The sequence below is a fragment of the Terrapene carolina genome, unplaced genomic scaffold (genome assembly GCF_002925995.2).
Source record: "Terrapene carolina triunguis isolate 2854851 unplaced genomic scaffold, T_m_triunguis-2.0 Scaffold58, whole genome shotgun sequence".
NCBI classification, from domain to species: Eukaryota; Metazoa; Chordata; order Testudines; family Emydidae; genus Terrapene; species Terrapene triunguis.
The window spans coordinates 46,072,111-46,087,577 of record NW_020664409.1 but is presented as its reverse complement, the minus strand read 5'-3'; the positions used below and the strand labels follow the sequence as shown (position 1 = coordinate 46,087,577).

Sequence of the window (15,467 nt, the reverse complement as noted above, 5' to 3'; positions counted from 1 at the left end):
GCAAAAGAATCAGTGGACACAAATCTGACATCAGGAATCATAATACTCAAAAACCAGTGGGAGAACACTTTAACCTGTCTGGCCATTCAATGACAGACCTGCGGGTGGCTATCTTACAACAGAAAAACTTCAAAAACAGACTTCAAGGAGAGACTGCTGAGCTGGAATTGATATGCAAACTAGACACAATCAACTCAGGATTGAATAAGGACTGGGAATGGCTGAGCCATTACAAACATTGAATCTATCTCCCCTTGTAAGTATTCTCACACTTCTTATCAAACTGTCTGTACTGAGCTATCTTGATTATCACTTCAAAAGTTTTTTTCTGTTACTTAATTGGCCTCTCAGAGTTGGTAAGACAACTCCCACCTGTTCATGCTCTCTGTATGTGTGTATATATATCTCCTCAATATATGTTTCACTCTATATGCATCCGAAGAAGTGGGCTGTAGCCCACGAAAGCTTATGCTCTAATAAATTTGTTAGTCTCTAAGGTGTCACAAGTACTCCTGTTCTTTTTGCGGATACAGACTAACACGTCTGCTACTCTGAAACCTTTCTTTCTCTGGACAATCAAAGAACGGATAGAAAGCCCTACATGTTACAGTAGAACCTCCCTAAGACCCCAGTTCTGCATTGAGAATCATGTGGAAACAATGATTCACCATGCTGATCAAACTGTAGTGTAAAGGCCTAACTTGGAATTGTTACTTCAGAGACATTGCAGAATATTAAATATTGTGAGTTACCAAATGAGCCAACAAAAACAAAAGCAAGGGATAAATCCATCACAATGGGCCATACCTTGTTTAGTAGATTAATGTAGTTCAGTTTTAATGGTTAATGGCAATACTTCATAGTGTACTAGGAAATGTTCTGTAATATATTTTATAAAATAAAGAAGTCAGATTGTGAGACCTCACGACAAAGCTCAGTTATTAATCTAAGCTATTAAATCTTTGCTGTGAAGTGGCTAGTAATTTTTGTGTACAATTTTTGTGTTATTCATATTAGCGTGGCACTTCTGCTGTATCTGTTTCACAGCACAGATCCTAGGGAAAAGGGGAAATATGTTTTAGTCATTTTTCTCTCATTTTTCATTCTAAACTCCTTTTTCCAGCTGTTTCTCAGACCTGTGGGGGTGATTATACTCTCATTGACATCAGAGTAAATCAGGAGTAGCTTGAATGCCATTAGCATGGGTCTGTTCTCACATTGGTTTTGCACTGGTTTCACTTTATTGTCTTCACAAAATTGTTTCCTTGTTTACATTAGCATAAGTGAGATCAGACTCAGGCCCTTTACTGATTTAATATAGGGAAAAATCAGGCACGTGAGCCTTCATTGGCCAGATTTATATTTTATACTTCTGTAGTTTATATACTTCAGTTTTTAAGCTAAGAACTTGTACATTTTACATTGCTATGGTGAACTTATTTGAAAGGTGTCATGGTGTGAAACCAAACAGTCCTCCTCTAGCCCTCGTTAATTTTAATAGGATCAAAATTGGCTCTTTACTGAAGTCAAAACTGCTCTTAGAACAGGAACCAAATATTACAAGTCAAATATACGTTCCTTCTATTTTTTATTTCGTAGCTGTAGTCTAACAAAAACTTTTGGCATTTTTGTCTTGTTAATTTCCCTTTAAAATAAATACTGGGAAAATAAGTAAAGGAGACATATTCAGAGGAAGGTAGGATGAGAATAGAAAAGAAAATTGGAATAGTCTCTGTGACCATCCTTTTTTCCTCACCATTTGGAGTTTGCAATGAATGCAGCAGAGTGTTCAGAATAAAAAGCCATGCTTTAAATTTGTGATCCATCTGACTATGAGCAAAAGGGAATATTTTTCCATTACTATATTTAATTGTTGTGTGCATCTGTGAGCTCACTTAAACCCCATCTGTACACTGCTTCACAAATGCATACAATCCATGCTTTTTCTGGTTGGAATTTGGTGCGCGTTGCACAACCCAACTTCTGTGTGAATTTTGGGAAAGCACTGGAAAATCTCTTAATAGCCACATCAGTAAATGTTCTTCCCATCAATCAAATCTCATTGGTGCAGCGAATGATGCCCTATTTCCAGTGATGATGTATATTTCCTGACATTTTGCAATCTGCAATTTAATTTGGGAGGACCATGACTGTTTTTGTTCAATTTTTTGTTGTTGTCGCCCTCAGAGTAGTTGATATTTTGTCAGTGACAGAGAATCTGCACTATTTATGGTTTTTTGCACTATAAAAGTACTGCAGCCCAGTCACATGGCTTCTTCTCCTAAGCCATCTGTCACAGAGGTCTGGAATTTTATGTGAATGTTGGTTGTGCAGACTTAACTCAAGTTTTTTTTATTATGAAAAATGTCACCAACTACAATATTTAGCATTTTACTTTACATTGGTCATTAAACTTGATTACTGTAGCTCTGTTTCATTGCTATAGTTACATATCAACTGTGAAGCCAAAAAACGCTGGGGCAATCATGGCCAACCTATATTGTCGGATCCTGGAGAATGTACTTGGCAAAGATATAGTTAATATCTTGGATTTTTGTAACTAAGGTTTATTAATGCTGGTATAAAAATGTATTTGATATTATACAGATGGCATAAGATGTTGTGGTTACTAAGTTATTATCCAGGATAAGCTGTACTGTCAAATTCAGGGCTTAAAACTATCACAGGAGATTAAACTATTTACTAAAAAGGGGCAGAAAGATATAACCAAAGCGTCTTAGTATGAACATATTAGAAGTGTATTTACTTCCCATAAATATAATAACGCATAGCTCTCTTTAAGCTGAGTGATTGAAAATGTGAACTTTGTCATGCAAGAGAAACAAATACAAGAGGTGCCTTTGAGTTTCTAAATTGTGCACAAGCAGCTAGCCGAGTAGTCCTTGGAACTAGGCTAGTGCATCTCTCTTAGGCTTTTGGCCCCACAGCAAGAGTTGATCATTAAGTTCTTCATTTCCAACAATGCCTAGTGACTTTGTATGTTTTGGTCTCAGGTGCCCAACTTGAGGCACCTCACAGAAGCCTGATTTTCAGAAGGCGGGCGCTTAACAGTTCTGAAGATTGGTTCCCTTTAAGGTGTCTCAAGCTGGGCACCCAAAAATTGACCCACCCCAAATCACTCATGACTTTTGAAAATGTAGGCCTGGATCACTGGCTACCATCTGCGTTCACAGCCTGCCAACAAATATGCTTGAGGAAACTGCTTTCCTTTGCTGAAGAAAGTCTAGATGGGCAATACCAACAGTGAATTGTTGGATGGCCTTTAAATGCTTATAAAGGCCAGGAAGTTGCTAATTATGTTACCAAATCTTTGGCCTCCTTCAGTAAAATGACATTACTGCTGCCGGTACCATGATTTGAAGTGGATCACAATGTGGAAGTCACCCTATGGTTAAATGGGCATTGTGATTTCATTTATTCTTTGAAAATGGTGCCACTGAAGGATTAGTACATGGCTACCTGGATGGTGCCTGTGCTCCATCTGAGTCCAGCCAGGGTGGTCTATCATACCATCAACACTGAAGCAGAACTCCGCATTCCATTGTATTGGATTGTAAGCTCTTTGAGGAAGTGACTGTCTCTTACTATGGTTATACAGTACCTAGCACATTTGGGCCCCAAGCTCTAACTGGGGCCTCTGGGCCCTTCTGCAATACAAATAATAAAACAATAACAATGGGAACATATAGTGCAGACATCTTTGTACTTACTGCCTGATAAGTCATCTTTACTCTGATGTCAGCCCATAACCCCAAAGCCAGTGTTGGCCTGTTAAGACTGGACAATTTATGCAATAAGACTACATAGGTCTCTGCTCTTCCAGAGGCCAGAAAGCCATACATACTCACAGCCTGAAACCAGATTCTCATTCCATGGTCCCATTTGACTAATAACTGTGAGCTGTGGCAGAAGCTGACTCTTTTAATTTGCCCCCATCCACACACATATAACGTTGCTCCTTGATTTGAGAGCTGCCCTTTGGCGCCATCTCATGGCTTTTCTGTCCATGCAGAGGGGATGGGGATGCCCAGAGGCAGTGGAAACTCCGCAAACAGGTGACAGGGAGATGGTTTTCAATTTCTTAAATGAGATTGTAGACAGGCCAGGTGTGTGGGTGATGTGTTTTCAGAGGTGAGGAAACCCAACAGGCAGGGGGAGAGCTGGATTGTTACTTCAGATACTGACAAAACCTAGGGTCAGCCCTGCCTAAATTATATAGTACATAGGATGTATATTTGTAGCCTCTGTTACTGAATCCCACTTTAAGGACACAATTGCCAGACCAAGAATTCTGTCTTCTATTCGCTTTTATGGTCAACTGCGGAAGGAGAGGGGGAGGGAACAAGGAACTTTCCCTTCCCTGTGCTCCTAAGAAAGGTAGTAGCAGCCCCTGCTACCAGGTCTCAAGATGACAAAAGGAGAGAGGGAGGGGCAAGGATGAGGCCTACCACACACACGTACCAGCCAGCAGAACTAGCCCATTGAAGAGGAGAGTGTGTGCTGTATGCTGGAGATCTCTGAGATGAATCGTACATGGTGCCCCCAGGAGCTTTCCTTATGCCGGTGTGGCTCTACCCTGCTCCTATTGCAGGTCTGTGCCTTAATGGCACAATCTGGCACTTGTTTTGTAGTAAATCTTTTTAAAGGTGCTTTCCAAGTCAAATTCTGCTTAAGGCAATATGTTATTTTCAGTGTTGTATGAAACATCAGGGGAAAATTCTCCTTCATCTGTTTTAGCACATTTCCGCCCCCCATGTTACAGAATATTTCCGGGGCATGAGGGAGGAGAGGGTGGAAATGTAATAATAATGCTGTTGATGAACTAAGCAGTGCATTAATGCTTTTAACTGTGACTGGGGGTCATAGTTCTCTCTAAGAGTAAAAAGATCAAGAAGATTTAAAGCTAAACTTTTTTTAAATAAACTCAGATTTAGCATGTATAGTTTACATTTTAGAAGCATCTTATTTAAATGCTACTTACTGTGTTTAAGCTCAGAAGCCTGGAGAGCATTACTGAGGTTACACTTAAGTCTGCCTAAGAATTAAACATTAACTGATGTAAATCCAAAAGCTGGTTTTAGACTCAGATAAATTTAAATAAAAGCGTGCATTTACAATTATCCGTTAAAAGCACCACATGGCTATGTTGCAGTCTCAAACTGTGCATTGTCTAAACATTTCTCTATTTCCTGTTATATATCAGGGAGCTGAGATAGAAGTGGATGAAAATGGCACTCTGGATTTGAGCATGAAAAAGAACCGAAACCAGGACAAGGTTATGCCTCTAACTTCTTCCAACGCAGCACTTCCCACTCCTTCCTCTTCTCCCTTCAAAACAAGCAGCATTCTGGTAAATGCAGCCTTCTACCAGGCTCTCTGTGAACAGGAGGGCTGGGATATGCCAATCAACTATAGCAAGACACATGGCAGGAAAGAGGAAGAGAAAGAGGTATCTTTTCAGCTTTTCAGTTAGAGCAGTTGAAGAACTGACACTAAAGCCCTCTGTTTCAAAAGTGGCCTCTAATCTTGGGTGCTTGAATGCCCAGCTTGAGACATCCTGGCCTCAATATTCAAAAGTGATGACTGATTTGGAGTACCCAATCTGATACATCTTAACGAAGACTGATTTGCAGAATGTGGGTGCTCAGCAGTTTGTGAAAATCAGGCCAATTTTAATGGTGTCTCAAATACAGCACATAAAATCATTAGTCACTTTTGAAAATCTTGGCTCTAAGGCCTTACTTTTAGAACTGCTGGGCACTTGTAAAGCAACTGTTCATTTTAACCAGAATAATGGGGCATGCAAGTCTCTCAACCTGCATAACCTAAGACATCCAAAATTAGAACCCATTTTTGAAAATGTATCCCTACTCTCCAGTGGCTGGAGGGTCATGACCTAACTGTAGTATATTTTTGGTCTTTTTAAAAAGTAAAAGTAACCTTATAATTTTGAAGTGCAATGTAATTCTTCCAAGCAACTTTATTATTTTGTGCATTCCAGACATCTCTGTGTTTGGGTATGTATAAATACAGGCATGAAATCCTACAATAATTTTTCACTGGGACAAAGTATTATCATTTCTTTGACACATTTCAGGTGTGCATTGCTCACATCATCCTACTGCGAGTCTTGCAGGGTCCAAAGATTAAAATTCCAGAAATGCACATTCCCCAATATATTGCTGGAATTAGGGAATATCAATTGAAATAAATAGCCCAAAAATACAAAAACCTAAATAAATCACCCAAAACTAACTCTCAGGATGGGTACAGGCAGCTGCCATGACGAGACTCCACAAGACAGGCTGCCAGGTGTTAGGTGGTCGTATGGTAGCTGCCGTGTCCAGGAGAGCCAAGTGCTGATAATTTTCTTGCTTTATGTGTCTTTGTTTTGCCCCTTTTGTGTATTTTCTTTATTGACTGTTGTCAGCATAGTGTTCTTTGGTTTTCTTATTTCTTTTTTTGGCTGCATGTTTCTCTTGAACTTAACTGCCAGAATAGGGTTCAGAGAAGGTTTGGATGGATTTGTTATCATGGTGAAGAATATTCATAGGCAAGTAACTAAATTAAATCTTGGTAATGGACAGAGATGGGCCTGAGTTGCAGAGTTCTGTTCCAGCCCCAAAGTTCCCCATAGTTCAGATCTGGAGTTTTAGTTCAGGTTCGAATATATGGCTATCCCATTTGTATTTGCATGAAGTAGAAAAGTAGCACTTTAGCATTGTAGTTATTATAGAAGTGTTTTTTTTTCTGAATTATCATGATTGGTGAACTTTAATAAAGTAACATATTCAACAAGGATAGATCCACCTAGAGCTGAGGATGGGGATTCACCTCTAGTATTTCAAAATGCCTGGTAGAAAAAGGGTATCAGTCACGTGAATAGAAAACTCTCAGGATGGGTACAGGCAGTTGCCATCACGAGACTACACAAGACAGGCTGCCAAGTGTTAGGTGGTCTTATGGTAGCTGTCATGTCCTGGAGAGCTAAGTGCTGTGATCCCCACTCTGCTGATGCTGATCTGTAACCCAGGGTTAAGCGTCTAGTATAACAATTTTTATTGAGAAAAGACAGACAGTGGCTGGAGTGTGGTTTAAATTATGTAGTGAGTAAGAGGACCAGATTCTTCCCTGCAATATGGCCCCTTTGTGCTGCACTGCCAGCAGGTATATCCAGCCTTGAGAAAATTATCCCACTGCCAGGGAATCCACTGGTATTGCAGACCTGGCAAAGAGCTCTCATGCCACTCCTCTTCCCTGCTGCCAGCGTAGCATAGAATAGGGATCATGGCTAGAGGAAAGAGGGCACGGATAGAACACCCCTATGCCACGCTGTTCCCCTACTGCAGTTTTGGCCAATTGTGGTGTGGGGACTGGCCCCGGGCACTGCATAAGCAGCATCAGTGCCATCACTGAGGAGGCCACAAAGTTGAGTATACAGCCATCTTTGCACCCCACCACCCCAATGGACTGCACTGTGTGCAATTTGTCCCTAATCAGGGATCTGGCCCAAGACCTCTGCTCTGAGCACTTCTGCTCCCAGAGAACATTGACGTGGCCAATGGTCTCAGGGCCAATGGTTCTGTTTTGCAAGTAGAAGTCTGGCAGTTATCCCCATGCAAAGCAAATGAATGATAATATCTATTTCTAATTCATTGTTATCTGGTTCATATGCACAACAGTTGCTTAATTTTGGTGGTAATTTCCAGAAAATATTGTCTTTCTCTCTCTTAGTGAAATAGCCTGTCCAGATGCCCCCTAAAAAAAAATTCTGAATTTGGAAAAAGCTCAACATCTCTGTAAAAAGGAAAGCACCGAGAAATAACCAGAGCTGTCAGTTTAGTTCAACTGTCAGTTCTCCAAAGATTTCAGGGCTTAAAAATGTTAAAAGTGCCAGATGCTATTATCTGTTATTCATGTTACCATTATGTTCTGGTCTTTGCTGAAATCAATATAAACTTCCATCTGTACATTAGTGGAATTTCATTGCTCGCTTGCTTTCTTTTGTGCCCGCGCGTGAATACACACACACACTCTTTGTAGAAAATAGACCTCTGGTTCTGATTTTTTTTAAGTCTAATATGCTTTAGAATTCTAATAACATTTCATTCTAACTCTGCTGTCTAGAAATTGTACTCTGCACTTAATTAACTGAGATAAGTATCCACTTACCATAAGTGAAAAAAAAAGGGATGGATGATGGGGGGGGAGTTTTTTTGACCCATTCTATAAAGGATTTATGTCACACAGTAAATATGAAATCCACTAGAGGAGTGCACAGCCCAGGTACCTGTCTACGTGCTCAGCCCTATATGTGCAAAGCCAAGGAAAGAATTCTCTGCTCCAACTTGCAGTAGTAGCTTGCAGCTGCTAATGCAGGCTATGGGCAGGACTAGCTACTCAGGGGCCAATGGACAGCCCATACGTGTGTTTATTGCCAGTGGATCTGCATGGTCAGGGACCAGCTGGCCATGAACATAGCCCAGTTTGCCTCCTCCAGCCTCCCCTGGCATGCAAGGAACTTCAGTGTCTTTCTGCATGGCCCCTTTGCATCATGCCTCCCTTCTAGTTACTACTGCAATTTTTAACTTCCCCAGCCCCCAGGATTTCATGCTGCTTGAATAATAACAATATCCCCCAAACTATTAAGGGAAATTATTGGCTTAAATGTTTGTCTCTGGCCTTCTTCAGAAATATACTAGAGAATTTCAACAGGAAAAAGACAGATTTTTATTATCCTCTTAATCTCAATTAGCACCTTTTTCATGCTATGTGCTTCCCTTTAAAACATGTCTTTCTTTTGCAAAGAATCTCAGACAAAAGAACTTTATTTACAGTGGAATTAAGATTGTAAGAAAGTACCTGTTAATATAAAAGAGTATTCTTACATTATTGCAATGCAGGGAATTATTCAAATTGCAATGCAGGGAATTCACAGTTAACATTTGAAAACCCAGATGTTTGAAAGTCAAAACATTCAAACCAGAGCTGGCACTAGGCATAAGCAGACTAAGCAATTGCTTAGGATCCCAAGCAGCTCAATGGGGCCTTCTGTAACTTGCAAGCAACACTATCTAATGAATGTATGTGCTGCACATATCAGACACTTACTGGGTGTATCTCTCTCTCTCTGTCACTCACACACACACACACACACACACACACACACACACACACACACACATCTTCCACTTGATATAAAGAACAAATCCCTTTGATGGGAGCATTAATAGGTCCCTTATCCTCTATGTGAGTTGGCCACTAGAGGGCAACATAAAACACACATAAAATCATAAATGCAGTCCGGCTGGAGCAGGTAAATAGGGACATTAAGCCTGGCTTGTGAAGTTATTTGGGGTCTCTGGCCCATGCTGCAGGATGCAGGGAAGTACCAGTCTCTAGTTTCTGATTAATGATGGATTTGCTCTTCATAGGCAGCTACAGTGCTGAGGTTCCTCTCTGATAGTAAGGGTCAACAGTTAGCACTTGAAAAGTACATAAGGAAGGGTGGTCAGAATAAAGGGCAGAGTTCAAGTTGATGGGAGAAATAATGACCCCTTTGAAATCAATGGCAAAACTCTGATATTTAGGCTTTTGAACAACATTTTTTAAATTTCCTAATTTTCAAATACTGCTTTTTAACATTAACTCCAAATTGTATTTACTTTCACAGATTTAGTTTTTTATATTTACTTTTTAATAATGTTTTAAATGAATAAATATTTATATTATATTAATTAAAATTAAATTGAAGTAAAATAAAGTAATAGATAATTATACCTTTGGGATCTTTTAAGGTTATCTTTATCTGAAATTTTCCTTTAAAAACAAAATCCCCAAAGCCTAAAATATTAGTTGAATTGCCTCCATTTAAAAGTATTAATAATTACCATGAAAAAACTGTGTAGAAAAAAAATGAAGAAAAATATTTGTACTCTCTGTTAGTTATAGTAGCATATGAGATGATTCCCAAACAATCTAACCTCACAAATGCAGTTGTAAAAATTAGAAGTAATTGATTTATCAATAATATGACGAGGTTTATATGTGTGTATATATAATGTGAGTTATAGTAGGCAATAGATAGCCAACACCTGAAAGCAGAAGGAAGTAATGTAAAGGAACCAGCTACAGACTGGCATAGGTGAGCTGCCAGAACTGGGGAGCATATGGAAGCTTTATCAGAAGCAACACCCCCACTAGGCAGAAGCTCATAGGTGCTGGAATAGGGGTGCAGTCACACCCCCTGGTTTGAAGTGGTTTCCATTAAGTACAGGGTTTACAGTTTGATTGAATGTCTCTCAGTACTCCCATTATACAAATTGTTCCAGCACCCCTGCAGAAGCTCCATTTGCAGTCCACATTCACCCCAGTTTCTGCTGCTCTCTTCACTCTGTGCTTATCAGCTTCACAGAAGTCCCTGTCCCTGTGGTTTTCTCCAGTCCTGGAGATCCTCTAAGTGCCACAATTCCCCAGCCCTGGTCCTGGAGAGCTTGTCAACTGTACAATGCCAGAAGCACCTACAGTACTAGGTCTGGGAGCTTTGCAGGACCAAAGTGCTTCTTGTCCCAACCTTAGGCAGCAATCTCTGGTCCTATTAAGCCTTTTCTGCAAAGCCTACTTATCTGCGTCTCCTTGCTCCAGTGGCATTTATAAACTGGCATGAATCCCAGCTGGGAATTCTACAGACTTTGTAGTTCTGCCAGGGACTCTGGAGATTTCTCAAAGGTTTATGTGTTCATAATGAATCTCTCCAAAATGAACCACTTAATCTTCCAAAAAATTTCAAACCCACTAGTCCTCAGTGAGGACAAAACAATCTTGAACTTTCTAGACCAAGCCATTTTGAAGCAATGACATTCTAAAAAGAGAAGTCTTCAGAAAGTGAAACTGTAATATTCAATATTTCAGATTTCCAAAATGTCTTTTCAATAGAGTGACTACTATGTCTCTATAGTATCCATTAAACAGCAAAACAACAGATGGTAACATTTAAATTTTTATCTACAAATGAACAGGCCAGGTTAGAACTGAAGACCATTCCTACAGTTCTGCAAGAAAATTGCAAAGAACATTTGTGATTTTTTTTCATAACAAGACTCTACTATTCGGATAAGATTAAAACATCACTTCATGCCACACTCTTAGGGAGTTTTGCATTTACATCTCTTAGACTGCAGCTTAATGATTTATTTGTTTATGGTACAATCATATTTATTTGTACAGCATACAGTAGCACAGTGATTTACTTGCAGAAGAAAACAAGAGTAATCCCCCCTTGCAAAACTATAGGTTCTGTAACTCAAAATGTTCAATAACTTTCAGGCCAAGGGCTGTATTTTCCCCTTCTTTTCTCTATGGATTTTTTCTTTCGCTAGCATTATCATTTTCCAAATATAAACCCTGTTTACCCAGGATACAGCCTCAAGACCTCGTGTGGCTTCCAGACCTCTAGGAATTATTTTACAAATAAATCATTGCACATAGTAAAACATCTATCCCTCAATCTCTGAAAATATGGTGCATTAATCTTTTATCATATCTCCATCACTGCTGAAAGCTTAGATAATTTTGCCTGTATGTTCTTCAAGAGGTCCCCCACACACACACACACATACACAAAAACAAAAGATGGGTTGAATATAAGAAAGACAGGGAAGAGAGAAAACCCTTTGTGACATTCTTATCTGATATTTCAGAAAGATCCATTGAGCTCCCCAGAAAACCTGGAGGAAAAAAAGTATCCAGGAGATGTCTCCATACCGAGTCCAAAACCCAAGCTCCATCCAAGAGATCTCAAGAAGGAACTCATCACGTGAGTCACAAAAATGTCACATTTTCCTTTCTCCTCCTCTGTGAAGACTAAAGACACTAAGCACAGCAGAACGTCTGTGAGTCAGCTGCTTTGGAGGAGCTGTGCAGGGGAATTCTGCACCCACTGCTTCCTACCCAAGAGTGTTCCATTGTGGCTCTCTTGGGCTGGGCAGCAGTGAGATTTATAGTCGAGGCAAGTCAGGAAAGGACTGTCGGCCTGGATGGAGGATTCATGACTATATAGATTTACTGTCTAACCCCACCTCTCATGCACAGAGGTAATAAAATGGCAGCAGCCACCACTACACACGTGGATTGTAGTAATGATCGCAGAGTGGCTGTTCTGAGACTCCTATTACTGTTGTGGAAAACAGATTTTTTTGTTTTCCCTCTGTCCTCCATGGAGATCCCCTGCAGTGATTTTGTGTAGGAATCCAGGGCATAGCTCTAGGATTTAAAAGAAGCAGAGCCGATAAAAAATATGGACCATAACAACAAACAACTCACTAAGGACTCAATCCTGCCTATCTGCAGAGAACCATGTGCAAACTCAGAAAAGATTAATAGCTAAAGACAATGAGGGTAGCAGAGGTTACCACACATACTGCACAATGATGTCCATGTCAGAATGGCATGTAGATGTCACCATGAGTGTAGTTCTAAGATGCATGCTGCCCTTCTATAAGATAATGGAAAATCAGCATCCATATCCATACGTTACATTATGTGTGCATATTACCAGATGATCCCAGAGTTCTCAAGCAGGAAGGTAAGGAGGAAAACAGCTTCAGATGAGTTTAGTTCAAGGACTAAATCAAGAGTCTGAAATTCCTTTGTATGAGAATAATACAGACTGAGGATAAATTCAATATGCTTTAGATTAAAGGATCATTCTTAAAAGAAACCTCAGCTGTTCCTTTACAATAAATTACAGGAGTTCAGACTTCTTAAATGCTGGTGCTGAATGTAAGACAATAACACTGACTGTAAAAAAAAATCCGTTGAGCAGCATTGTCCCCAGGTACATTCCATGTACTCCAGATGTTGAACAACATAATGTGCTTGCTGGACAAAGTATTTTAAGGCCATTGCTCAAAATAGAAAAAAATAGTCTCTGCCTTGTACATTACATAATAATTAACTGTCTGCTCTCCCCAGATCCCCAATATACAGAGCATGATTCTCTTCTCGCTTACACTGGTGTAACTCAGTAGAAGCTCCACTGAAGTCTGTGAAATTACAACAGTGTAAAACTTGTGTGAGTGGAGAATCAGGCCCACAGTCTCCTTCATTTTTTGCAAGATGGCCTGCGTCCTAGAGCTCGACCCACAAATGAATGTGGGGTGTCTGCCTCAGAGTCATTTCCTTTCTGCATGTCCTTGTTGTCAGTATTTGTTATGCAGTAACAGCAGGTTCTGCACTGTACTGAACATAGATGAAGAAACAGTCCTTGTTCAAGGTGTTTATAGGGTAAACAGACTGTTCCCTTACTTGCACAATCTGAACTATAATGTGTCTCACTTCCTTTTAAAAAACAGATTTAAAGTAGGAAAATGAAGCAGCTTTTGAGCATTAACACAGACTGGGCCATTTTGTTATCTGATAAAGCAACACAGTTGTGGAAACATGTAGAATAACACAGCAGAGTCACTTAACACCTATCTTTTAAAAACAATAAAAACCAAAACCAACTGGGACTTATACAGATTTGCCTCAAGTGGCAGGGAACAAAGCAGTGTATGTGCTGATTAAGAAAGTTAATTAATAACTTAGTTTTATAAGGATTAGATCTGAGACCTTCCAAACAGGCAAATTATTTAAAACGATTGAATGAGGCCATGTTATTCACCAGTCTGTTTACATGTGTAATGCCAGTAGCCAGTTTGCATGCACAGGCCAAGATTTTCAGAAATGACTAGTGATTTTGGGTGTCCAGCTTGAGATTCCCTAGAGGGGCCTTGTTTTCAGAAAAAGCTGATTACCCACCTTCTGAAAATTAGGCCCTTTTCAACTGTCTCTTTTTGGACACCCAAGACCACTAATCATGTCTTAAAATCCTGGCTATGCTCCTTGAAAAATCTTTGGATTCACATCAAAACATTGTCAACATCTAAAACGTTTTTTTGACATCCATAGACTGCTCTGTCTCTAATTTAATATTCACCTGGGACTCAGCATACATATTTCATTGCTGTTTTCCCCTCTATCTCCCAACCCTGGTAGGCGCCTCAAGACAAAAGCAGTCTGCACCACTTACTGACGATAGTCCATAGCACATCACTGCAGACTCATTCACAGCTGAACTCCATGACATCAACCCTTGTCCTGCTATTTGCTTTGCAGACTCAGTGGCACTGAGTCAGTGAGACTCAATCTCTGTCTCTGGAAATTACGTTTCCTAAGGGAAAACTCTGTAGAATGAGTCTTTCACCTCTGGTAGTGCAATCTGCATATTGGCTGCTCACCATATTGTATCTGCAATTGCAGTTCATGACCTAAATGGCCTCAGGCTTGAGTTTATTCTGCCTCTTGTAAAACAGCAACAACAAAAAACGGTTGTGAATTTATTAAAAACACTAATGTCTTTCCTTCTGTGATGTTTATTGCTTTGTGATATGGGCTGATTTCCAGATGTTGATAAAGACATTTTCCTTCTTTTCGTAATAACTGGGTGTCCTTTCTTCACCATATTATCAGATTACTTACAAGAATTGCATCCAGTTTTAACACATTCACAGTGGATACATTGCACACAGAGTGGCAATGTATAACTAAAGTGCACCTGTCCAGACAATGAAACAAGAAACATTTTTAATGTATTGGATGAAGAATCCATAGCTGATACTGGGGGCAGACAGTATGTACTGTGTGCTCACTGAGCCCAGAACATACTGAGCAAGTCAATACAAGTGGCTCCATCATGAGGAAGTTCTTATAATGACATAGGCCCTTGAAAAAAAAATGATATCTATACACAGAGGATGATTTCCAACAGCCCCAATGGGCCATTCCAGCAACTTCGAATAGCTGGGTCATAGAAACACCCTGGCCATACCCATCCTGCAAGAGGTGATGTAGAGCCAGCTACACTGATTGTGCCTGTTGGGGACTCCTCTACACCGGAGAACTCTGATGGAGCACATCTGGCTGGTTTGAGACCCTGATTGAGTCAATATAAAGGCCCCTCAAACCCTGATTTTCAGGTATATTAAAGACCCTTTATACAACTCCAACAGCATAAAGAGCCTTACAACGTGCGTACATGTAATTCATCCCTGCTCCTGTCCTTTCTGCTTTACACCACTAGAGCAGTATATAGGGACTTAAGTGTAAATGAGAATCAGGCCTCAATGAGTAAGGCCTGGTCTACACCCAGGGCTGGCTTTAGGGCGATTCAGCCGATTCCCTGGAATTGGGCCCCGCGCCCCTAAGAGGGCCCCACAACGTCCCGAAGGAGCTGCTGCCGAAGTCCCGCCACTGTCTTCGGCGGCAGCTCAATCGCTGCCGTGGAGGAAGGTCCCTCCGCCAAAGTGCCGCCGAAGGCACCGGCAGCTGATTGAGCTGCCGCCAAAGTCCCAGCACTGTCGTCGTCGGCATTTCAGCGGAGGGACCTTCCTTCGCGGCAGTGATTG

The 15,467-nt window shown here is 40.4% G+C and overlaps 1 protein-coding gene across 4 annotated transcripts in view; it reads left to right on the top strand.

Annotated features, from left to right (window-relative positions):
- The window catches only part of ST18 (ST18 C2H2C-type zinc finger transcription factor), a 55,532-nt gene that overhangs the window by 24,076 nt on the left and 15,989 nt on the right, over positions 1–15,467 (top strand). For 2 of the 4 annotated variants that reach the window (XM_024206178.1, XM_024206177.1), the window contains 2 exons: positions 5,225–5,470; positions 11,721–11,836. In XM_024206178.1, coding sequence (XP_024061946.1) covers positions 5,225–5,470; positions 11,721–11,836 — 362 coding nt within the window. The remainder of the gene's footprint in view (positions 1–5,224; positions 5,471–11,720; positions 11,837–15,467) is intronic. The other 2 variants (XM_024206180.1, XM_024206179.1) reach the window with 1 other exon arrangement.